We start from the raw sequence: 26,596 nt of genomic DNA, 5'->3' as shown, positions 1-26,596 counted from the left end.
GGGAAGGGTCAGGCAAGGAGGGAGAAGCGGGGAGGCGGAGCCGACGGGACCCGAGTGGCGACACGCAAAGAGCGTGCGCCGCGGAGCAAGGCGCCCGGCACCAACCAATGGCGGCTTGCGTGCGCGCGCCCCCGTAGGGCTGACGCGCGTGGGCAGGAGGTGCATGTAAAGCAGCCAGCAGCGGGTAATGCCGCCGGGGAGCCTGAATGGCCTGAGAAAAAGGTAAGGATGCGCTGGATGTGGATCCTTACACTGGGCCATTGCAACACCTTGATTCTTTTCTTTTTCAGCCATTCTGTTGTAGATTTGCTGGTGTGCTTGGGATCATTGTCCTGTTGCATGACCCAATTTCGGCCAAGCTTTAGCTGTCGGAGAGATGGGCTCACATTTGACTCTAGAATACTTTTGGTATACAGATGCGTTTCGTGGTCGACTCAATGACTGCAAGATTCCCAGGTCCTATGGCTGCAAAACAAGCCCAAATCATCACCCCTCCATCACCATGCTTGACAGTTGGTATGAGGTGTTTGTGCTGATATGCTGTGTTTGGTTTTTGCCAAGCGTGGCGCTGTGCATTGTAGCCAAACATCTAAACTTTGGTCTCATCTGTCCAAAGGACATTGTTCCTGAAGTTTTGTGGTTTGTTCAGATGCAACTTTGCAAACCTAAGCCGTGCTGCCATGTTCTTTTTAGGGAGAAGAGGCTTTGTCCTGGCAACCTTTCCAAACAAACCATACTTGTTTAGTCTTTTTCTAATTTTTCTAATTTTTAACATGCTAAAGGAGGCCTGTAGAGTCTGAGATGTAACTCTTGTTTTTTTTTTTAATTTCTCTGAGCATTGCACGGTCTGACCTTGGGGTGAATTTGCTGGGATGTCCACTCCTGGGAAGATTGGCAACTGTCTTGAATGTTTTCCACTTTTGAATAATCTTTCTCACTAGAATGATGGACTTTAAATTGTTTGGAAATGGCCTTATAGCTCCTCCCAGATTGATAGGCAGGATCAATTGCTTCTCTAAGATCATTGCTGATGTCTTTCCTCCTTGGCATTGTGTTAACACACCTAAATGCTCCAGACCAGCAAACTGCTAAAACTTTGACTTTTATAGAGGTGGTCACACTTGCTGATGATCAATTAATCAAGGGCATTTGATTAGCAGCACCTGTCTGCTATTCAGCATCTTAATTCCTATGGAAGCAGTAAGGGTGTACTTAGTTTTTCACACATAGCTTCTCCATTTTGGCTTTAATTTTGTGAAATAAATCATGACACAGTGTAATATGTCATGTGTTGTTGTTCATCTGAGGTTGTATTTACACTGGCGACACACTTTATTCGAGCTCGGCTAGTCCCGTGAATTCGGGTATACTCAGGTGTATTGAGGTTTGTGATCGGTTTCTGCCCGAGTGCATTGCGTTATTTCCCCTGCTGTGATTTAAGCATTTTATTCCGGCTGACTGCAATATTGCAATGCCATGTAACAACACATGAGGGCGCTTGCGAGCTGTTCTCTTGAAGCCGTCCCCTATAATGTATTGTAATGCAGTATATATACTGTATATATATATATATATATATATATATATATATATACTCTATAACAACAGCCCCTATAACCCCTAACATACAGTACTGTACACATACAGTACTGTACAGTACTGTATATGCACATACTGGGGGCGAGATGTGTTTGCAGCAGAGAGAGATCCGCTGCTCTCTCTGCGCAAACAGCGGCACATTAAAAATTATTTTAAATAAATTTTTATTTATAGTGTAGATGTGCAGGGGGTCTCAAGAGCTGAACCGCACTGGTTTCAGGTCGGGGGACCCCCTGCTCCCCGAGATACAGCCCCCTTTATGAGGTGCCGGTATCCCTCTGCGTTTAAAGGTCACGATCACGTGATCGCGGCCTGTTAAACCAAGCAGAGGGATACCGGCACCCCCTAAAGGGGCCTGTATCTCGGGGAGCAGGGGGTCCCCGGACCTGAAACCACAGCGGTTCTGCTCTGGAGACCCTCTGCACATGTACAGTATAAATAAAACACATATATAAATAAACACTCGTTCTTTACCTTAGCGGCTATGTGCTATGGTAAAGAAGCAGCATTTCTGTATTTTTAATAATATTGTACAGTGAGCAGGGGGTTCCCTGAGCCAGAAATCTAAACTCAGGGGGCCCCCTGCTCCTGCTCAATATTATTAAAAATACAGAAATGCTGCTTCATTACCATAGCGTATAGCCGCTAAGGCAATGAAGGGGTTAACCCACCGTGCCCGCTTTATTGTGGGTAGCGGGGGTGGGTGAAGGGGGTATTTGGCCCTTGGTGTGAGTTTAGGACTTGCGGGGGGGTTGTGGGTGCACTTAACCCCTTCACGACCGTAGCAGTTAATACCGCTACGGTCATGAAGGGGTTAACCACTCCCGCTACCCCCTGCAAGCCCAAAACAAGCACCGTTGGGGCTAATACCCCCTTCACCCCCCCCCACTACCCACAATAAAAAATAATCACACAGCATCCCCGCAATACATAAATAAATAAATAAATAAATACAAATAAATACATTTGAAATACATTTTTATTCCTAGTGTAGATGTGCAGGGGGTCTCGGGAGCTGAACCGCGTTGATTTCAGGTCGGGGGACCCCCTGCCCCCCGAGATACAGCCCCCTTTATGAGGTGCCGGTATCCCTCTGCGTTAAAGGCCCCGATCCCGTTCACCAGTTAAACCAAGCAGAGGGATACCGGCACCCCCTAAAGGGGCCTGTATCTCGGGGGGCAGGGGGTCCCCGGACCTGAAACCAAAACGTTTCTGCTCCGGAGACCCTCTGCACATCTACACTGTGAATAAAACACACACATCAATAAAGAATCATTCTTTACCTTAGCGGCTATGCGCTATGGTAAAGAAGCAGCATTTCTGTATTTTTAATAATATTGTACAGTGAGCAGGGGGTTCCCTGAGCCAGACATCTAAACTCAGGGGACCCCCTGCTCCTGCTCAATATTATTAAAAGTACAGAAATGCTGCTTCATTACCATAGCGCATAGCCGCTAAGGTAATGAAGGGGTTAAGGCATAATGAACAATTAATACATTCAATACATATTTTTAATGTCTGTGTTAAAAGTCCCTGACTTCACTGTAATCTATGTAAAACCCCCTCCCCCTATTCTCTCTTTTAAAACTCCCTGCCTTCTCTCTAATCTATGTAAAAACCCCTCCCCCTATCCCCCTATTGTGTGTGTGCGTTAAGCTTCCCTGCAATCTATGTAAAAAAAACCTCCCCCTATTGTGTGTGTGTGTGTGTGTGTTAAATCTCACTGGCCTGTGTTTCTGAGTGCAGTGTACTGTATGTAAATGTGGGGAGGGGGATCCCGTGTAAATAACCACACCCACCCCCGCTACCCACAATAAAAAAAATCACACAGCATCCCCGCAATACATAAATAAATAAATAAATCTAAATAAATCTAAATAAATAAATACAAATAAATACATTTGAAATACATTTTTATTCCTAGTGTAGATGTGCAGGGGGTCTCGGGAGCTGAACCGCGTTGGTTTCAGGTCGGGGGACCCCCTGCCCCCCGAGATACAGACCCCTTTATGAGGTGCCGGTATCCCTCTGCGTTAAAGGCCCCGATCACGTGACCGGGGCCTGTTAAACCAAGCAGAGGGATACCGGCACCCCCAAAAAGGGGTCTGTATCTCGGGGGGCAGGGGGTCCCCGGACCTGAAACCAAAACGTTTCTGCTCCGGAGACCCTCTGCACATCTACAATGTGAATAAAACACACACATCATTAAAGAATCATTCTTTACCTTAACGGCTATGTGCTATGGTAAAGAAGCAGCATTTCTGTATTTTTAATAATATTGTACAGTGAGCAGGGGGTTCCCTGAGCCAGAAATCTAAACTCAGGGGGCCCCCTGCTCCTGCTCAATATTATTAAAAATACAGAAATGCTGCTTCATTACCATAGCGTATAGCCGCTAAGGTAATGAAGGGGTTAAGGCATAATAAACAATTAATACATTCAATACACTACCCACTACCCATGGCAACCTCCGCTGCTGCTGCTGTAAAACAGAAAAAAAAATGAACACTTTCAAAGTAATGTCCCCTAACCCCTTAATCACCATAGCGGTTATTAACCGCTACAGTCATGAAGGGGTTAACCCACCCTCACCCACCACTCGGGACGCCTACATACCCTCCCACTCTAACCCCCCACCCCGTGAGGCCTAACCACCCTCAACCCTCACCCACTAACTACCCACAAGGGTAGACCCTGAATGTAAAAAAAATAAACCAAAATAAACCTGGCCTATACATTCAATACATACACCCTCCCCCCCAATACCTACAGTACAATAATGTGCAAAATAACTATTATCCAGATATGGATAATAGATTAATTGCCCATTATTAAAAACATTAACTAGCATATTCAAATAAATAAAGTACTACTGACCTCATCAATACAAAGTGTCCGACGCCAGCGCCTTCCTTCTCTTGCCCACACAATACATAGCCAAAACCAAGCCAAGACATTGCAAGTACATTCAGATATCAATTAACCCCTTAAACACCTTATCGGATAATAACCGCAAAGGTAATTAAGGGGTTAAGCCACATTGGCCCGATACCCACCCTTAGTACTGTGGCTTCATCATGCAACTATATATATATATATATATATATATATATATATATATATATATATATATATATATATATATATATACTGTATATATCTACAGAGAGACAGAAAGAGAGAGAGAGAGAGAGATATACAGTATATATATATATACACACGTTATATACACACCCATGATAACCCTTCTACATTTATTTGTACTGTATATTGGTTTATCAAAACCATACTGTCCTACAACCAAACACTTCTCCATACATACACACTAAATTAAAATCAATTTCCTTTAATATTCATAACTGATCTCTCAATCTAAATCATCACTAAACCTCTGAAAAGCCATTTAAACAACTTACATTCCAATATAAATGATGCCTAAATATCTATGCACCATATACATTCTGCAAATTAATCAACCAAGTAAACAAAAATCAATTAGCAATCATTATTTACATCCCTAAACAATTCACACTACTACATCTTGAACAATGAAACCATTAACAAATTCACGCCTAGAGCAGAACAATTAAGCCTTTGAAAAAATATAAGTACCGACAAAAATACAACCTTTACAACCAAGGCTATCCCTGACCTTCCTCAAACACACAATACAATACCAAGGAATACATCTATCTAATTTTAAAATACTTTAAACTCACAATAATGCATAGCAGCATACACAAAATAATTTAAAACACATCTAATCCAGCTTTTAAAACATCATTTCTTACCCTGTACAGTATGTATATATCTCTCTAGACATATATACATACATACATACTGTACAGTGGCAAGAAATGATATACCAAAAAAAAAAAAAAAAAATACACATGTTAAAAAACCTTTTGAAAAAAAACACAAGTTAAATAAAATACATTTCTTTACTGTAGTTCACTTACCATTACTTGCCCCCACCGATTCCCGTTGCGCAGCTTACTCACAAACCAATCCACGATCAGGAACCCATAAAATAATAAACCAGAAAATAATAAACTTTAAACTAAAAATCCAAAACAATCCACGAGTCTTCTAATTGTAATCCATCTTCATCTGTATTCCTCTTCGGAGGTTTTTTAACATGTGTATTTTTTTTTTTTTTGTGTTATATCATTTCTTGCCACTGTACAGTATGTATGTATGTATATATGTCTAGAGAGATATATACATACTGTACAGGGTAAGAAATGATGTTTTAAAAGCTGGATTAGATGTGTTTTAAATTATTTTGTGTATGCTGCTATGCATTATTGTGAGTTTAAAGTATTTTAAAATTAGATAGATGTATTCCTTGGTATTGTATTGTGTGTTTGAGGAAGGTCAGGGATAGCCTTGGTTGTAAAGGTTGTATTTTTGTCGGTACTTATATTTTTTCAAAGGCTTAATTGTTCTGCTCTAGGCGTGAATTTGTTAATGGTTTCATTGTTCGGGATGTAGTAGTGTGAATTGTTTAGGGATGTAAATAATGATTGCTAATTGATTTTTGTTTACTTGGTTGATTAATTTGCAGAATGTATATGGTGCATAGATATTTAGGCATCATTTATATTGGAATGTAAGTTGTTTAAATGGCTTTTCAGAGGTTTAGTGATGATTTAGATTGAGAGATCAGTTATGAATATTAAAGGAAATTGATTTTAATTTAGTGTGTATGTATGGAGAAGTGTTTGGTTGTAGGACAGTATGGTTTTGATAACCCTTCTACATTTATTTGTACTGTATATTGGGTTATCATGGGCGTGTATATAACGTGTGTATATATATATACTGTATATATATCTCTCTCTCTCTCTCTTTCTCTCTGTCTCTCTGTATATATATACAGTATATATATATATATATATATATATATATATATATATATATATATAGCTGCATGATGAAGCCACAGTACAAATTCATGGGTGAAGGGTGGGTATTGGGCCAATGTGGCTTAACCCCTTAATTACCTTTGCGGTTATTATCCGATAAGGTGCTTAAGGGGTTAATTGATATCTGAATGTACTTGCAATGTCTTGGCTTGGTTTTGGCTATGTATTGTGTGGGCAAGAGAAGGAAGGCGCTGGCGTCGGACACTTCGTATTGATGAGGTCAGTAGTACTTTATTTATTTGAATATGCTAGTTAATGTTTTTAATAATGGGCAATTAATCTATTATCCATATCTGGATAATAGTTATTTTGCACATTATTGTACTGTAGGTGTTGGGGGGGGGAGGGTGTATGTATTGAATGTATAGGCCAGGTTTATTTTGGTTTATTTTTTTTACATTCAGGGTTGGTTCCATGGTTCTGCGTGGGACCTCTGGAGACCACCCGCGGGAATCCTCGGGTATCCCAAGGGTAGCAGGCTTGTGGTTCCACGGGTGACACATGCGGGCATGACGATGTGTGGTCCCACTTCTGTGGGGGCACCTCCGACCCGTAGGTGCGGGGATGATGATGTGTGGTCCCACTTCTGTGGGGGCACCGCGGACCCGTAGTGAGCACTCGTGAGTTCCCCAGACCCCCGAGGGAACCACCCGAGGCCCCGCAGACACCTGTGGGTTTGACCCGGGGCTCCCAGACATCCGCGGGCCTACCGTGGAGACCCAATTGTGTCCCACGGTGACCCAAGGAGACCACCTGAGGGCCATGGTGCTGGCAGGATCCATCAGCAGGCCTCCAGAACCTGTGTGAAAAGGGCTGCTGGTAAACTGTAGGTCTGTCCAGGTGCCCTGCCAGCCCACCGGGGACTAGCGTGGGGCTACGTTATGGACCCTGAATGTAAAAGGATAAATCTTGTATTTATAGGGGGGCACAGGGGGTGGGTAATGTATTTAATAAATAGAATGCTGTTTATTGTGGGGTTGTGCATTGTTTTGATTGCGGGGACTGGGGGTGGGGGGTGTGGGGGGGTTCCCCAACGGTATGTGGGTAGGCCTCCCTTGTGGGTAGTTAGTGGGTAAGGGTTTAGGGTGGTTAGGCCTCACGGGGTGGGGGGTTAGAGTGGGAGGGTATGTAGGCGTCCCGAGTGGTGGGTGAGGGTGGGTTAACCCCTTCATGACTGTAGCGTTTAATAACCGCTATGGTGATTAAGGGGTTAGGGGACATTACTTTGAAAGTGTTAATTTTTTTCTCTGTTTTACAGCAGCAGCAGTGGAGGTTGCCATGGGTAGTGGGTAGTGTATTGAATGTATTAATTGTTTATTATGCCTTAACCCCTTCATTGCCTTAGCGGCTATGCGCTATGGTAATGAAGCAGCATTTCTGTACTGTAATATTGAGCAGGAGCAGGGGGCCCCCTGAGTTTAGATTTCTTGCTCAGGGAACCCCCTGCTCACTGTACAATATTATTAAAAATACAGAAATGCTGCTTCTTTACCATAGCACATAGCCGCCAAGGTAAAGAATGATTCTTTATTGATGTGTGTGTTTTATTCACAGTGTAGATGTGCAGTGGGTCTCCGGAGCAGAAACGTTTTGGTTTCAGGTCCGGGGACCCCCTGCCCCCCGAGATACAGACCCCTTTTGGGGGTGCTGGTATCCCTCTGCTTGGTTTAACAGGCCCCGGTCACGTGATCGGGGCCTTTAACGCAGAGGGATACCGGCACCTCATAAAGGGGTCTGTATATCGGAGGGGCAGGGGGTCCCCCGACCTGAAACCAACGCGGTTCAGCTCCCGAGACCCCCTGCACATCTACACTAGGAATAAAAATGTATTTCAAATGTATTTATTTGTATTTATTTATTTATTTAGATTTATTTAGATTTATTTATGTATTGCGGGGATGCTGTGTGTGATTTTTTTTTATTGTGGGTAGCGGGGGTGGGTGTGGTTATTTACACGGGATCCCCCTCCCCACATTTACATACAGTTCACTGCACTCAGAAACACAGGCCAGTGAGATTTAACACACACACACAAAATAGGGGGAGGTTTTTTTTACATAGATTGCAGGGAAGCTTAACGCACACACACAATGGGGGGATAGGGGGAGGGGTTTTTACATAGATTAGAGAGAAGGCAGGGAGTTTTAAAAGAGAGAATAGGGGGAGGGGGTTTTACATAGATTAGAGAGAAGGCATGGAGTTTTAAAAGAGAGAATAGGGGGAGGGGGTTTTACATAGATTACAGTGAAGTCAGGGACTTTTAACACAGACATTAAAAATATGTATTGAATGTATTAATTGTTTATTATGCCTTAACCCCTTCATTACCTTAGCGGCTATGCGCTATGGTAATGAAGCAGCATTTCTGTACTTTTAATAATATTGAGCAGGAGCAGGGGGTCCCCTGAGTTTAGATTTCTGGCTCAGGGAACCCCCTGCTCACTGTACAATATTATTAAAAATACAGAAATGCTGCTTCTTTACCATAGCGCATAGCCTCTAAGGTAAAGAATGATTCTTTATTGATGTGTGTGTTTTATTCACAGTGTAGATGTGCAGAGGGTCTCCGGAGTAGAAACATTTTGGTTTCAGGTCCGGGGACCCCCTGCCCCCCGAGATACAGGCCCCTTTAGGGGGTGCCGGTATCCCTCTGCTTGGTTTAACAGGCCGCGGTCACGTGATCGGGGCCTTTAACGCAGAGGGATACCGGCACCTCATAAAGGGGGCTGTATCACGGGGGGGCAGGGGGTCCCCCGACCTGAAACCAACGCGGTTCAGCTCCAGAGACCCCCTGCACATCTACACTAGGAATAAAAATGTATTTCAAATGTATTTATTTATTTATTTATTTATGTATTGCGGGGATGCTGTGTGATTATTTTTTATTGTTGGTAGTGGGAGGGGTGAAGGGGGTATTAGCCCCAACGGTGCTTGTTTTGGGCTTACGGGGGGTAGCGGGAGTGGTTAACCCCTTCATGACCGTAGCGGTATTAACTGCTACGGTCGTGAAGGGGTTAAGTGCACCCGCAACCCCCCCGCAAGTCCTAAACTCACACCAAGGGCCAAATACCCCCTTCACCCACCCCCGCTACCCACAATAAAGCGGGCACGGTAGGTTAACCCCTTCATTGCCTTAGCGGCTATACGCTATGGTAATGAAGCAGCATTTCTGTACTTTTAATAATATTGAGCAGGAGAAGGGAGTCCCCTGAGTTTAGATTTCTGGCTCAGGGAACCCCCTGCTCACTGTACAATATTATTAAAAATACAGAAATGCTGCTTCTTTACCATAGCACATAGCCGCTAAGGTAAAGAACGAGTGTTTATATATGTGTTTTATTTATACTGTACATGTGCAGAGGGTCTCCGGAGCAGAACCGCTGTGGTTTCAGGTCCGGGGACCCCCTGCTCCCCGAGATACAGGTCCCTTTAGGGGGTGCCGGTATCCCTCTGCTTGGTTTAACAGGCCGCGATCACGTGATCGGGACCTTTAAACGCAGAGGGATACCGGCACCTTATAAAGGGGGCTGTATCTCGGGGAGCAGGGGGTCCCCCGACCTGAAACCAGTGCAGTTCAGCTCCCGAGACCCCCTGCACATCTACACTATAAATAAAAATGTATTTAAAATAATTTTTAATGTGCCGCTGTTTGCGCAGAGAGAGCAGCGGATCTCTCTCTGCTGCAAACACATCTCGCCCCCAGTATGTGTATATACAGTACTGTATGTGTACAGTACTGTATGTTAGGGGTTATAGGGGCTGTTGTTATACAGTATATATATATACTGTACAGTATACTGTATATATATACTGCATTACAATTCATGAATTTATGCCATCTGGTGGACACGCGAAGCATTGCAGCCTATTAAATCCTAATCATTATCATTTAACAGATCAGCCGCCCGTCAGCCAGGCATGAACCATGGCTGGGAAGGCAAACGCAATGGGGCTTGTCAGAGGTGAGGAGCGGCGCATTCCAGGTATCTGCCAGGTACATACTGGGTATTTGCTAGAATAAAGTGTGTCGCAGCAGTACCTAAGGAACAGTTAATTGTTATTATGTCCTTATATGTAAAACCATGGAATTCAAATAAGGTGTAGTTTCTTTTTCACATGACTGTATGTTAAAATGCAATCATTGTGTATTTGGTTCCTGATTTGACAATGGAGATTTAGCAGAAAGTTGGGTCATCCTATAACTATTAGAGACCTGGTACATGGTGCTGTAACGGAAACATCCGGTGACTGATATATGAGCTTTTAATGAGACACGTATTCTATTCATGGTACAAACATTTTTTAATTATACTTCACAACTGAAACTATCGACTTACTATCTATCAAAAGATTTCTGCCACTTTAATTGGTGTTTTGCAGCTAGTGAGATTTCCTTTTAAATCATTAAATATTATGATCCACTTTAAATGTATAATCCACTACATCTAGTCTCCCGGCCCTAATGCTGCACATGTTGTGCTAAACCTTCATTTTTACAATGTACATCTACAGTTTACTTTCATCCTGAACTTTTTGTGATATGCCAACTTACCTCTCCTGCATGACCTTTTGTAAGACAGTTTGTGTAACAGTGACTTTTTTGTCTCGTCTAGTACAAAGACAAGCACCAATAATCCACACATGCCAGCACTGCAAGGTTGCTTTTAGCAGTCAGGATTACTTCCTCAAACATCTGAAGTACAAACACCCAAATGAGAATATGGAAAAGATGAGGACAGAACAATCTTGCAACATTCCAATAAATATGACAGAAAATGCATCTTTCAACCAGTCAAGGCAATTAACAAACAATGTAACTGCTTCTCATTCCAAAAGAGATATATTAGCTGCTGCCACAGGAAAAGATCTTGGAGAACGTGGGAAGAGTCTGACTTGCTTATCAGACCAGAACCTACAGAAGAGACCACAGACCGGGGAGAGTCCGCATGTATGTGGGGAATGTGGGAAGGGATTTAATTTTTTATCCAGGCTGAACACACACATAAGAACACACACAGGGGAGAGACCGCATGTATGTGGGGAATGTGGGAAGGGATTTAGTGTATCATCCCACCTGAACACACACATAAGGACACACACAGGGGAGAGACCCCATGTATGTGGGGAATGTGGGATGGGATTTAGTACGATATCCCACCTTCACATACACCAGAGGACACACACAGGGGAGAGACCCCATGTATGTGGGGAATGTGGGAAGGGATTTTGTGACTTATCCAGCCTAAACAGACACAAGAGGACACACACAGGGGAGAGACCGTATGTATGTGGGGAATGTGGGAAGGGATTTAGTGTGTCATCCAGCCTGGACACACACAAGAGGACACACACAGGGGAGATACCATATGTATGTGGGGAATGTGGGAAGGGATTTAGTCGGTTAACCCACCTGAACTCACATAAGAGGACACATACAGGGGAGAGACCGTATGTATGTGGGGAATGTGGGAAGGGATTTAGTGACTTATCCGGCCTGAACAGACACAAGATGACACACACAGGGGAGACACCGCATGTATGTGGGGAATGTGGTAAGGGATTTAGTGTCTCATCCAGCCTGGACACACACAAGAGGACACACACAGGGGAGAGAGCGTATGTATGCGGGGAATGTGGGAAGGGATATATTTACTTATCCCACCTTATCAGACACAAGAGGACCCACACAGGGGAGAGACCACATGTATGTGGGGAATGTGGGAAGGGATTTAGTGACTTATCCTGCCTGAACACACACAAGATGACACACACAGGGGAGAGACCGCATGTATGTGGGGAATGTGGGAAGGGATTTAGTCGGTTATCCAACCTGAACATACACAAGAGGACCCACACAGGGGAGAGACCACATGTATGTGGGGAATGTGGGAAGGGATTTAATGAATTATCCTGCCTGAACACACACAAGATGATACACACAGGGGAGAGACCGCATGTATGTGGGGAATGTGGGAAGGGATTTAGTCAGTTATCCAACCTGAACATACACAAGAGGACACATACAGGGGAGAGACCGTATGTATGTAGGGAATGTGGGAAGGGATTTAGTGTGTTTTGCAGCCTAAGGAAACATAAGAGGACACACAAACTGGAGAGACCTACAGTTGTGTGAAAAAGAAAGTACACACTCAAATTCTATGGTTTTACATATCAGGACATAGTAACAATCATCTGTTCATTAGCAGGTCTAGAAATTAGGTAAATACATCCTCAGATGAACAACAAAACATGACACATTGTGTCATGATATATTTAACAAAAATAAGCTATGTGTGAAAAACTAATTACATCCTTGCTGCTGCCATAGGAATTAAGATGCTAAGTAGCAGACAGGTGCTGCTAATCAAATGCCCTTGATTAATTGATCATTAGCAAGTGTGACCACCTCTATAAAAGCCGAAGTTTTAGCAATTTGCTGGTCTGGAGCATTCAGGTGTGTGTTAACACAATGCCAAGGAGGCAAGACATCAGCAATGATCTTAGAGAATCAATTGTTGCTGCCCATCAATCTGGAAAAGGTTATAAGGCCATACCCAAACAATGTAAAGTCCCTCATTCTACAGTGAGAAAGATTATTCAAAAGTGGAAAACATTCAAGACAGTTGCCAATCTTCCCAGGAATGGACGTCCAAGCAAATTCACCCCAAGGTCAGACAGTACAATGCTCAAAATACCAAAGTGCAGATATTTGGCCATTATGCACAGCGCCACGTTTGCCGAAAACCAAACACAGCATATCTGCACAAACACCTCATACCAACTGTCAAGCACGGTGGTGGAGGGCTGATGATTTGGGCCTGTTTTGCAACCACAGGACCTGGGAACCATGCAGTCATTGAGTCGACCATGAACTCCTCTGTATACCAAAGCATTCTAGAGTCAAATGTGAGGCCATTTGTCTGTCGGCTAAAGCTTGGCTGAAATTGGGTCATGCAACATGACAATGATCCCAAGGATACCAGCAAATCTACACCAGAATGGTTAAAAAAGAAAAGAATTAAGGTGTTGCAATGGCCCAGTCAAAGTCCAGACCTCAACCCAATTGAAATGCTGTGGCGTGACTTTAAGGAGAGTCTTTAGCTCCCAAGGAATTCCAGATGGTGGTTAACAAGGGTATTGGGCGGGAGGTTTCACTGCAAGATATTGAAGCAGTAGTCTTGATACGAGTCCGGCTTGTTATCCCAAGCAATTCGAGAAAGCCGGTAGCAGTGTTTACGTAATTCTTGGTTATGGTACAGGCAGTTGAGGAAGGGTCCACCTCCTTTGGCCTCTGATATTTGGGGAGAATCAAATCCAAAGTTATGGCCTTGGTGTAGGGCATAATAAGCATCAAGGAGACAGTAGGGGACAGCATGTCCCTACCCATGGTGGGGCCATAGCGAACAGGGACAGAGGCCTCAGGTAAAGCAACGAGGTCCAGTATGGGTGTCTTTGTCTTAGAGAGTGACGAAATGCAATCCAGAAAGGGTACTTTAGACACCGCACAGAAACCTGCGAATAAAGACTCTGTTTGAAAGGTGGGAAAACAGATCTTATGCGAAAAAGCAGGAAACCGGGTAAGTGGTGCATCAGCCTTAGGAATAGAAGTCTTGGGGTTAAAGCTGGATACCTCCAACAGAGAGAGAGAAAACGGAGAACATGAACTTAAGTTAGACGTGGAGGTCCCAGGTAACAAGGTGTTGCATGGTACTGTGGGGGAAGCAATGAGTAATATGACTGTTTTAAACACAGGGTCCTTTGCATCGGTAGCTACAGAAAACTTCCTGAGAGGTACCCCTAGTTTTGCGACAGGAGTTGCAGAGTCAATAGTATGTACCCCAAGTATTGTGGAAAACACAATGAAATATAAGTCCATCTTAAAGACAGGGCTTAATAAAAAAAATACGCTGTGGGTATAACCGAAAGTTCAAAGTGCGATACCCCTTGATTTCGTGGTAATAGATATGCAGTCGGTAGCGGATACCCCGAATACTGTGGGCGAATCAGCGTGAAACAGTATTATTTGAGGAGTGGACATCCCCGACTTTAAAGCTAAGCGTGGAATTATAGGGAGATTAGAACGAAAAAGGCTTTTCCCAGTCGTGAGGAGCTTTAAGTCATCTTTGGTCATCCCAGACGCTGTGGCATGATCTATGAAAGAAACTGGGGTAGACTTTTCAATGGAAACAAGGGACATCTTGCTTGTCACTGAAGTGGGTGATTGAGAACCAGCAGGCACTGAACTAGCTACTGTAATCAGATCAGAGAACATTGCGCTTATCTCCAGAGGGGGGATTTGTGAAACAGTAAGGATTAGGCCAGGTACTTCTAAGAAATTAGGGGAGATTGCGCTTGTTTCTGAATTGGGTCTCTAAGAATCCCTAGTGAGGGCATCAGACTCTACGGGAGACTCCGTGGCAAGGGTCAATTAAAGAAATTGCAGGTTTCACAGACTAAATAGGAGAAATGCCTTGCAAAACAGGAATTTTAGCAAAAGTGATAGGTATCTCACAGACTTCAGCAGAGGTGGAGGGCAGGCAGTCAGGCTCTACATCAGGAGTTAGAGAGAAGGCAACGGCTAACACAGGAGGTGCTGGAGAACTTTTAGCTATAGTGAGGGGACTGCAGGCTTACAAAACCAGGGTAGAGGGAGACTCAGATTCGCAAACCTGATCCTCCAAAAAGGAGGACCTTGACTGTAATTGTACTATGGGAGCAACAACAGATACGCTGATCTCAGAAATGGTTGCTTGAGGAGAAGTGTCTGGGAAATCAGCAACGAAAGCAGAATCCACAAAAAGAGAGTTATACTCTGGAGCAGGGGTTTCAGCCCTCTGAGTAACAGAAGAGGTAAGGGGAATACCTGGGAGAGGGGCTTCGGTGAACAAGCTTAAGGCTGAAACAGACTCATGAACAATACTCCGAACTAGAACCAGTATTTTAGTAAAAGTCTCTGGAGGCACGGCAGTGGGAACTTTAGCTGAGCCAGGGGGGTTACAGTAATGATCTCCAAGGACTCAGCAACTAGAACTTTGGGGAAAGCATTAAGTGTAACATCTGCTGTCAGACTTGGGGGAGGTGAACTCACTAGGGTTAAGTAAGGCGGTGTCAGAATCAGAAAAAGGGAAGTTAGCCTCCAAAACTAGAGTCCTTGGGGGTTCAGCCTCTGGCCCTAGGGACGTAACATTATTTTGCGGAATACAAGGGTTAACAATGGGGGCCTCACAGAGCAGACTAGCAGGGGTTAGAAGAGAAATAACCTCAGGGACTGAGTTTAGGAATTCTGACTTAGTAAGCAAGGGCAGAAGGGGTTCATTCTCAGTCGCTGGAGAAAAAACTTTGGTTTGGGAAATACAGGGATTTACAATGGGGGACTCAGGCCTGACTGGCAAGGGTTAAGACAGGAATAACCTTGGGTTCTGAACACAGGGGGGTTAACTCAGGACTAGAAACCGTGGCAGTTTCTTCCTTAGCGAGCAGTGACAGGGAGACCGTTTGGCAATTCTTAGGAGCGGGTGGTACCCCCACGGATTTAGCAACAGGACTGGCAAAAAGGGGTTTGTGAATAGAAAGTGGTAGAGGGTCAGTGTTAAAGGGGGTGGAGACAGCAGCAGGGACTGGGGCAAATTCCTCTTTAGGCTGTAGAGGTACTAAAACAGTTGGGCTATCCTGAGGTGCAGGAAGAACCCCCAAAGGTCCAGCAAAAGGACTTGAGGGAAAATGGGTGTAATTGGAATGTGCGTAGACAGCGAGGAGAGGGTCCTGTAGTATAATCGAATGGTCGAAATCTAGGCACTGCGTATGAAACGCATCACGAAGCTGGGCCAGTACTCTAAGTTCCACAGGCTCCCAGTCTATAGTGGAAGTATCGGTATAGTTGGGAAGCCAGGAGTTGTTTCATCTCTCTATGGCGCTGAGCATTAGTAAGGAGATCATTACGAATCAGTCTTTCCGGGAGGGTTAAACCTTCATACATGCACGCAGTTTCAGGCAGAGGCAGTCTCTCAAACAGGTATGGTTTTCCAAACGCAAAGCCAGGGTGTGCAGCGCACAGCAATAGAGAGGAGCAGGTCTTGGCAATAAAAGTCCTTTATTAACAAATCATCATGTGGGACAACAGCAAACCTTCAACGCGTTTCGTTCAAAGGAACTTTATCAAGAAGTGCTGTATTAATTAAAATCCACCATTTAAGTACAGCTGACTGCCCGTTTTTCGCGCCAAATCGTGACGTCATTATGTATGTTTAAACCAATAATAAGCTTATTCCTCGCGCATGCGCGCGGCGCCAATGCTATGTATTAAACTCTATGGTTGTATTGAGTCCCGCGCATGCGCGCGACGCCAGGGTTCCACTCTATGGTGAACTCTATGGTAAAATCTATGCTCCATTGAGTCCCGCGCATGCGCGAGACGCCAGAGTCCCAGGGATGCCCCTGCCACTGACAGCCATGTCAGGCAGGAGGCACACGCCCCTCGGGCGGTGCTACAAGCATGGACACGCCTCTGACAGAGGCAGAGCACAACCCCTCCTCCTCCATTGTCCGCACATGCGCTAAGGCTTCCTACTAAGGGGTAATTAAATGAACGTTAATTTATCTTGACAATAAATTTTTATAGCTAAACCCCACAGCAAATATTATTGTTATGGCTGGGGAATATGAGGCAGCAAACTGTACTACAATGGGGATTACACATAAGCAAAATGTGAGTTTCTAAACAATCAGACATAAATGCATAAAAAAACAAAAAATGTGTAAATAAACCAAAAAAAATGTGCAATACACTTTATCTAAAAAAAGAAGAACATATAACAAGACAATTTATTATTAAAATTTATATTTATCAGAAATGTGTATCATTAATGATAAAAAATAAACAATAAAAACAATTATTTAAAAAAATCTTGTGTCTTATTTAAGCAACAGCAAATTGCTGCCCTACTGGATGAAGATGGTAATCTTATTAATTATTCAAAGCATTTCCATTCAATGTGGAGTATTGTACATATACATGTTATGGTTTTATGCTTGTATCACCTCAACCTAGTATAAACATAATATGAAAAATACATAGTCCCATTATGAACCAAAAATAGATGTTGAGTTAGAAGTTGAATTAGTTATACTTCTAGATCGAGTTTATCAGAAGGGTGTAGAGAGACATAAAAAAAGACATGAAAAAAGACATAAAAAAAGAGACATAAGAAACCGTTCGTAATTATAACCATAATTGAAACAATTGAAACAGAGTCTGAATATACTTCATAGAGACGTTATTAATTAATTGTGCTCATACTGTATATTATGTGAGTACCAATGGAAGGCTTTTGATCATGTTTATCAAATATATTCTTTTATCAAGAACGATACATTTATTTAAGAAAATGATTGATATTCCATTCCACATTTATTCCGTCAGGGTACCGTGTTCTCAGTGTGAATATCCAATAGGATTCTCTACAATCCAATGTTTTCTCCATATTACCCCCTCTTTCTTTTCTGATTATCTTTTCAATGCCCATAAATGAGAAATTACTAATTCCTCCTTGTCTACATTCCGAAAAATGTTTGGAAACAGGGTGTTCCATATCCTTCTTACGTATTAGCCTGCAATGTTCTTGCATCCTGATTTTTAAAGCTCTTGTGGTCCTGCCGACATATCTCTTCCCACAGCCACAATTAATCAAATATACTACAAATGTAGTATTACAGTTGATAAAATTATGTATAGTATGACGTTTATGTGGACTGTGGGAGAAGACATGTCGCGCAGGTTTCATGAACTGGCACATGTTACAGTGATTGCATCTAAAGGATCCCCTTGTCACAAATTGATCTGAGCCCTTAGTAGGTGTTGATACTACACTCGGTGATAAAAATGTGGCTAATGTCTTTGCTTTTCTGTAAACAAATTTGGGACCCTTGTCTATGTATTCTTTAAGAATTGGATCCATCCGTAATAATTCCCAGTGTTTATTCACAATTTTAGTTAGTTATGAAACTGTCTGGAGTTGAACAGTTCCGCTTCAGTCTGAGGTACTGACCTTTGGGTATTCCCTTAATCACAGATCTGGGGTGACAACTGTCCGCTCTAAGAAACGAATTACGAGAATTTGGCTTCTTGTAGATATCTGATTGTATTTTTTGATTGATGTCAATATAAAACAGAATGTCCAGGTAGCTGATGTGCTGTGTATGATAGTTAATAGTGAGTTGAATATCAAAAGTGTTATTATTTAAATATTCTATAAATTCTAATAAAGTGTCAGTATTCCCGTGCCAAATGAAAATGAGATCGTCAATAAAACGTTTATAGAAAACAATATTGTGCCTATAAGGGTTTGTGCTACCAAAGATGAAATTATTCTCCCACCACCCCATAAAAAGGTTGGCATAGGAGGGGGCAAAACTTGTCCCCATTGCCGTCCCCCGAAGTTGTAAATAAAATTTGTGATCGAAAAGAAAGTAATTATGAGTGAGTAAAAAAAGTATTGATTCCATTATAAATGTGGTTGTAAGTATTGAGCTTCCCGGACATTCTATAAAGTGGCGGACAGCCGTCATACCCAGATCGTGTTGAATAATCGAGTACAGGGAGACCACGTCCATGGTAACCCACAGGTAATCCTGATTCCAACTAATGTGTTGTAATTTAGTTAGTAGGTCCCCAGAGTCCAAAATGAAGGAGGGCAAATTCCTGACAAAAGGTTGCAAATATGCATTCACATATTGAGATAAACCATCTCCCAAAGATCCAATACTGGAGACTATTGGCCGACCAGGAGGGTTGACCAAAGTCTTATGGATCTTTGGGAGATGGTGATAAATGGGAATGATAGGATGGCGATTGATAATAAAGTCAGGTTCACTTTTAGTCAAAACATGTGTAGCCATACCCAGATCTACAAGCTCAAGGAGTTCCCTCAAAAAACAGTCCGTGGGGTCCCGTGGTAGCGCAGAATAGGAGGACATATCCCCAAGTTGGCGAAATGCCTCCTTGAAGTAGTCAGTCCTACTCTGTACCACCACAGCACCCCCCTTGTCTGCATTCTTTATTACTAGCATTGAATTATCTTGTAGTGACTTGATGGCAATTCTCTCTTCCTTATTGAGGTTGTCGTACCTCGAGGGGGAGAAGGAAAAGCCCTGAGCTAGCAATCTTAGATCACGGACCACAAGGTTCTCAAACATGTTCAGATAAGGACCTTTGGCAAAAGTGGGGTAAAAAAACGATTTATCCCTGAAATTGGATTGCCAGTCTCCCAAAGTGTGTGTTTGTGTGTCTTCTAAAGTGTTACCTTCTAGAAAAAGATCTTCCATGTCTCTAAGTATACAATCGTCTCTGAAGGAGTCAGGAGTTCCTATGCTGAGGGAGGAAAATGGTGCACAAGACGGGTTAGTTGTTTTACAAATGGTTGAAACAAACATCACATCAGGCATTTGTCCTAGGATTGTCTCGGTCTGAGGCCCACCTCCACTATTTGAGTGATGAAAGAATTTTTTTAAAGTAAGTTTGCGCACGAACTTATGGACATCGATCACCACACCAAAGAGATCGACGTCCATAGTAGGGGCATATTTTAATCCCTTATTTAGGAGTGAGGTCTCAGCAGGAGACAACTCCATACCTGAAATGTTGATAACATTATTGGTACAAGTTAGTAATTCTTTTTCCTTTTGTTTGCTCTCTTGCCACCCGTGTCTTTTTTTCTTTTCCCCCCCCCCCCCTCCTTGTCCTCTTTCGTCTCTCCTGAACATAAGGTAGTTTTTTGACTGTTGATCAATTTGGTAAGTGTCATTTTGTTTCGCGGCTGTTGATTCCCCACGGGCCATCATGCCGTCTGATGGACGCCTCTCGTCTCTGGGGTGGTCAGTATTCCCACGTTGAGAATTGTTTGATCTATTCTCCATGTCCATAAATGAGACTGAGTGTGTTGTAGTCTCTACGTCAGACAGTTTAGCTATAAAAATTTATTGTCAAGATAAATTAACATACATTTAATTACCCCTTAGTAGGAAGCCTTAGCGCATGTGCGGACAATGGAGGAGGAGGGGTTGTGCTCTGCCTCTGTCAGAGGCGTGTCCATGCTTGTAGCACCGCCCGAGGGGCGTGTGCCTCCTGCCTGACATGGCTGTCAGTGGCAGGGGCATCCCTGGGACTCTGGCGTCTCGCGCATGCGCGGGACTCAATGGAGCATAGATTTTACCATAGAGTTCACCATAGAGTGGAACCCTGGTGTCGCGCGCATGCGCGGGACTCAATACAACCATAGAGTTTAATACATAGCATTGGCGCCGCGCGCATGCGCGAGGAATAAGCTTATTATTGGTTTAAACATACATAATGACGTCACGATTTGGCGCGAAAAACGGGCAGTCAGCTGTACTTAAATGGTGGATTTTAATTAATACACTTCTTGATAAAGTTCCTTTGAACGAAACGCGTTGAAGGTTTGCTGTCCCACATGATGATTTGTTAATAAAGGACTTTTATTGCCAAGACCTGCTCCTCTCTATTGCTGTGCGCTGCACACCCTGGCTTTGGATTTACACTCAATACAGCTGCACGCTCTGGAAGGGAGACTGGGAAGGAAAAGGAATATTGAAAACAGTGAGTACTATACCAGGGGCTACCCAATGAGGAAAGAGGGGGCTGTCTATGGGCAACCCACTCCAACCTTCAGGGTACCCCACTAGGAAGCCGACTTAAAGGCACAGTACTGAGAATATAACTGTTATTACCCAGACAACTCTCCCTTCAATACAGTCCCAGCACTCTTGAGCACCATCACAAACATACAATTTATGGTTTTCCAAACGGACTGGTCCGCAGCCTGGACATAGGTTCAATTAAACATTTACCAACCCCCGCCACGGCGCGGTCCGGTTTTGTGGGGCAGAGCATACTGTTACGATTGTGCTCGCCACAAACCGGGACCGGACCGCGGGGCTGAGGTGGGGTTATATAATCACCAACCTTAGTCCGCGCAGACTGATCTGGAGTGCGAAATCCATAGTCGTACATAGCAGGGTCAGGATTGGAGAAGGCAGCATCGTCGTTATTCAAGCAGGTGTTTGGCAACAGGTAGAAAGGAGTTCCCCGCTTCAGCTTAGGAGCGCGGGAGTGGCCTCTGCGCGAGGAGCGGCTTTGGCCTATTACGCCGGTCTCAGCAGGGGGAGACATCAGGCTGGCCGAAGTACACCGTGGGGCAACGTCGGGGAAAAACCAACGCTTCAGCACAGAAGTCCAAAGCAGGCCTCTGCATGGAGAATAGCAGCAGGCCTCAGGAAACGAATGGTAACCTCTGCTAGGGGAGAATGCAGCAGATACCAGGAACCAGTGTTGGAAAACCAATGCTTCAGCACAGGAGTCTGGAACAGGCCTCCGGCGTGGAGAATAGCAGCAGACCTCAGGAACACAGGAACTCAGGCCTCTGCGTAGAGTAACAGCAGGCCTCAGGAACACAGGCCTCTGCAGGCAGCGTAGCAGCAGGCCTCAGGATACTCAGGAACACAGGCCTCTGCAGGAAGCGTAGCAGCAGGCCTCAGGGTACTCAGGAACTACTAACAAAACCAGAGAGGTTAGTACACAAGGAGACAAGCTTGTGGCAGAACACGGTAACATCCAGAGAAGGAATTATGCTCGGCCTGAATCAGTGCCAAAGCCCAGCATATAAAGTGCGGAGATCCAATCACCGGGAGGGAGTGAGAGCATTCCTCCAATGACGGAGCACAGGGCTGAAGCTGCAATGAGAGGCAGCACATATGCCATTGATTGCCAGAGGAAGCCTTTGTAAGCTGTAGAGGTCTGCAAGGCGAGAAGCAAAGCCAGGAGCGGATTCCTTACACACTCCTGGCAACAGGTGTCACTTTGATCTGTGGACTTAGGACAGACTTACTGGCACCACACCCTGGTGGCCCATCAGCCCCCTGTGGAGACCTGCAGAAAAAGGACTCCGCTTATGGTACAATGTATTCTATTGTATGTCTTTATTTGTGTAGCGCCAAAAATGTACTCGGCGCTTCACAAAGAATACAGTACAGGGAATTATAATAATACAATAAGTGCAGCAAAATCAGACAATAGGAAAGGAAATCCCTGCCCGAAGAGCTTACAATCTAAGAGGTCTAATGGGGAACTTACAGAGACAGCAGGTGAGGGAATAAGTGCTGTACTGATCTAGCGGCCACTATGCGACCACTTCCCGCAGTGTGTAGATCGGAATACCCATGCGATGGCCTGCAATTTTTTTTAATCGTGCTGACTTAAACACCTGGGTTGATTATCGTTTTGTCCGGATCAGAAAATGGCATTTTAGCGTTGTCTGCAATACTGTCGGGAAACTGAAGTGGGCAATCGCGAGTTGTCATAAAAATCCAATAGCAATTCAATGTCACGATTAACATGTTGCCTGAAATCGGCTGAGCTGCATGTCACGCATGCACAAGTGCGATAAGCCCTTCTAAACTTGTCCCCCCCCACACACACACACACACATTTCAGTGTCTGATATTCATGTTTGAAATACTGTAGTAGAATCAAATGATTCATAATAGACTTCCCACTTTATTATTTATTTTTTTTCTACATGCCTTTATGACCAACCATTATATGTTTTGATACTTTACTATACGAGGTGGTACAGTATACTGTGATTTTTATTTGAGGGGTGGGGGGCACGGGTCAGCACATTTTTCATGAGCTGGCCAGAAGATATGATTTCAGAAAAAAAATGTACTGTATTAACATTTTCGCTAATCCCGTTATCCTGTAATCGTTCACACACTTCAATAAGCTTTCCCCAGCTACTTCAAGTGGATTTGTTAGCAGTATCAACAACACACCACCCCTCCCCCCCCACCCCACAGAGCCATTCAAGAAAATGTAGCGTGCTTTCCTTGAACTGTTAATAAGATTAACATGTTACCTGAAATCGGCTGAGCTGCCTGCCATGCATGCGCAAGTGCGATAAGCCCTTCTAAACTGCTATTGTACTGTAACAAGTCAACTTGAAGTTCACTGCTTATCAACAACACCCCCCCGCCCCCCTCCAACAGAGCCATTCACGTAAATATAGCGTGATTATCATGAGCTGGACAGAAGACATGTTTGATAATCCTTCACACAGGAAAATAGTATTTTTCTTTAGACTTTTATTGGTTAATGAATAATACAAAAATAGAGTAGCTCTTTTTCCTAAATTCCTGTACAAGCTTGTCTTTTTCTTCGTTATGGCTGCATTTGATTCTGTATTGCTTTATTTACAGTACTGAAAATAAAAAGAAACAATTACTGGCACTGTACTGCATTTAAGACATTGCATTTTAACCAATATTGGACTATTGGGGGGGCTCGGCGTGAAATTTCTTCACATTATATGCACCTTAATCTTACACAGCTCTGAAAATTAAAAGAAACAATTACTGAAGACATGGTTACTGTACCTGTATCATACTGACCTGTGCATTATTAACAGAAATTATTTCTATACAGTAACTACTGAGAGGAGAGAGGGGGGTTTGTGTGAGATGCAGGCTGATTTGTTCATGAACATAGTACTATAATCTTACACATCCCCCCCCCTTCCTTTTTTCACTGCTGCTGCTCTGAAAATGAAAAGAAACAATTACTGTAGACATGGTTATTTTTACTGCCATACTTACCTGTATCATACTTACCTGTGAGTACGTGACAATGATATATTAGGCGCGAACACCCCAAATGTGAATAATATGAAATAACAATTTATTAAAACAATCCGTGATTAAGTGAATGATTGTGTGTTATAATGATCTGAAATCCCTGCTCAGGCCCTCCGGTGGGACCTGTCTTCACGGGTTCCAGAACATAAGAATGTTTCTCAAGAAATCCAGGGGGAGCATATGGGAGAGAAGAAAAACAGCGACACAGGAAATATACGTGTAGATGTAGGAACACACTAGGAATTAGTAGATAATGGTCTTGGCTCTTTCTCCAGCCTTACTCACAGGATATAGGTAATCACAGAGCGTTGAGGGAATAAATCCCACGAGGTAACGATATGCGCCTCCCCTCCAATGTCACAGGGATAGATGTGTTCTCCAGAATGTATAAGGGAGATAAGAAGAACTACATAGCACAGATCAATAAAATAAATGAAAACTTTATGATAAAATATAAAAGGTGCACTTACAATAGTGCCAATAAAATAGGCATGTATCACTCAATAGTGAACCACAGATTCACTCACGCTGTCTCTCACCACTTCTCGCAGTGTGTGGGGTCACCCACATCAACTGTGGATCTCCCACATCTTGTGTGTTTTCAGCCGGCACTCTCAATCAGCTGGGGAGTTCTCTACACAGAATGTGTCTTCCCTCCGTCTCGGCGTCTCAGCGCAATCACGGCCAGCTCGATCGCAAAGCTGACATCACACTGTAGGCAGTTCTGGATACGGATCGTCTGGGTGGACAAAATTCCTCCACTCAACGGGTTTCGCCCAGTAGACACTGTTAGCGGCTTCGTCAGGAGTGTGTATTGATCGCTACAGTGCTAGATTTATAGCCCTTCTAATTAATATGTTCTTAAAACTATTAGATTAAATATGGGCAATAGAAAGGTATATATCGGCATTAATACAACTTTACACTAAACGGGGATATAATAAGAGCACCATCTAGTGTTCTCTTTACACATTTTATTTGTTCTTCACAGAATATTAAGGAGATATATATCCATCAGCATCAAATTTAATTATTGAGCCTCTCTGTAGGGTAATAGCCATTAATCCAGAGGCAGATAAGAGGTTAACATAATCAATAGATCATAATGATAGGAAATGATCTAGGTGCTTGGCAGCAGGTACTAAAATTCACAATGAGTCATGAAATATCATGTAGAATGAAGGGAATAATGAAAAAGGGTCCCAGCAGGGAAAGCGTGTATAGAAGGGTATATAGGGGTAGAGTCAATAATTTCTTTAGTTGGGATATGGAGGGGGCCGCTCGGTACACTCTGAAAGGGTGTGTGGCTAGATGAGTACAGGATGAGGTGTCAAATACAATAAAGTACTGTAGTTAGTATAATTACAGGCGTTATGATATATGTATATAACAGGCATAAACAAATATGCAAAGAGAAGGATGAGTGCTCTATCACATAGGATTACCACATGGTTGGACACAATATACAAATAATATATCATAAAACTGATGTAAAACACCTAGTTTCTAATACACGGACATACGTGATTAGAACTATAAATCCAAAAACAGAAATCAGTGACGTCAGCATTGCGATCGAGCCGGCCGTGATTGCGCTGAGATGCCGAGACAGAGGGAAGACACATTCTGTGTAGGGAACTCCCCAGCTGATTGAGAGTGCCGGCTGGAAGCACACAAGACAGGGGAGATCCACAGTTGATGTGGGTGACCCCACACACTGCGAGAAGTGGTGAGAGACAGTGAGATCGAATCTGTGGTCCACTATTGAGTGATACATGCCTATTTTATTGGCACTATTGTAAGTGCGCCTTTTATATTTTATCATAAAGTTTTTATTTATTTTATTGATCTGTGCTATGTAGTTCTTCTTATCTCCCTTATACCTGTTGGAGCACACATCTATCCCTGTGACATTGGAGTGGAGGCGAATATCGTTACCTTGTGGGATTTATTCCCTCAACGCTCTGTGATTACCTATATCCTGTGAGTAGGCTGGACATAGAGCCAAGACCATTATCTACTAATTCCTAGTGTGCTCATACTTACCTGTGCCTTAGTACTTTCCCGAAGCCTGGCAATTACATTGTAAAACAATAGGCAACACAGTCACAATATGATTAATATATTTATTACATCTTTCTACGGTGAGTATGTTGTTCCAGAAATTCATTATCCCCTTTTCCAATACATCCTTTTTTGACGGTTTCCACATATTTGTGATATAATCCTTCAACTGATGCCATACCATTTCGATGGGATTAAAATCTGGTGATCTTGAATACAGTAGGAGGGGAAAAAAAAGGTGAATTACTGAAAGAGATATAAACTGTGTAAAAGAGTGTGTGGTCCCGTGGGGTCCGGTGGCG

The 26,596-nt window shown here is 43.3% G+C and overlaps 1 protein-coding gene and 1 long non-coding RNA gene across 2 annotated transcripts in view; both read left to right on the top strand.

Annotated features, from left to right (window-relative positions):
• Positions 1–17,367, top strand: part of LOC142466711 (uncharacterized) — a 97,036-nt gene extending 79,669 nt beyond the window's left edge. The window contains exon 2 of the mRNA XM_075572034.1: positions 11,141–17,367. Within this exon, the coding sequence (XP_075428149.1) occupies positions 11,248–12,660 (1,413 nt within the window). The 5' untranslated portion in view covers positions 11,141–11,247 and the 3' untranslated portion in view covers positions 12,661–17,367. The remainder of the gene's footprint in view (positions 1–11,140) is intronic.
• LOC142466719 (uncharacterized) overlaps positions 1–26,596 on the top strand; it is a 115,210-nt gene that overhangs the window by 15,799 nt on the left and 72,815 nt on the right. The gene's annotated exons all lie outside the window — the stretch shown is intronic.

The sequence above is a fragment of the Ascaphus truei genome, chromosome 15 (genome assembly GCF_040206685.1).
Source record: "Ascaphus truei isolate aAscTru1 chromosome 15, aAscTru1.hap1, whole genome shotgun sequence".
Taxonomy (NCBI): domain Eukaryota; kingdom Metazoa; phylum Chordata; class Amphibia; order Anura; family Ascaphidae; genus Ascaphus; species Ascaphus truei.
The sequence above is the reverse complement of the archived record's forward strand: the minus strand, read 5'-3'. Positions and strand labels throughout refer to the sequence as shown.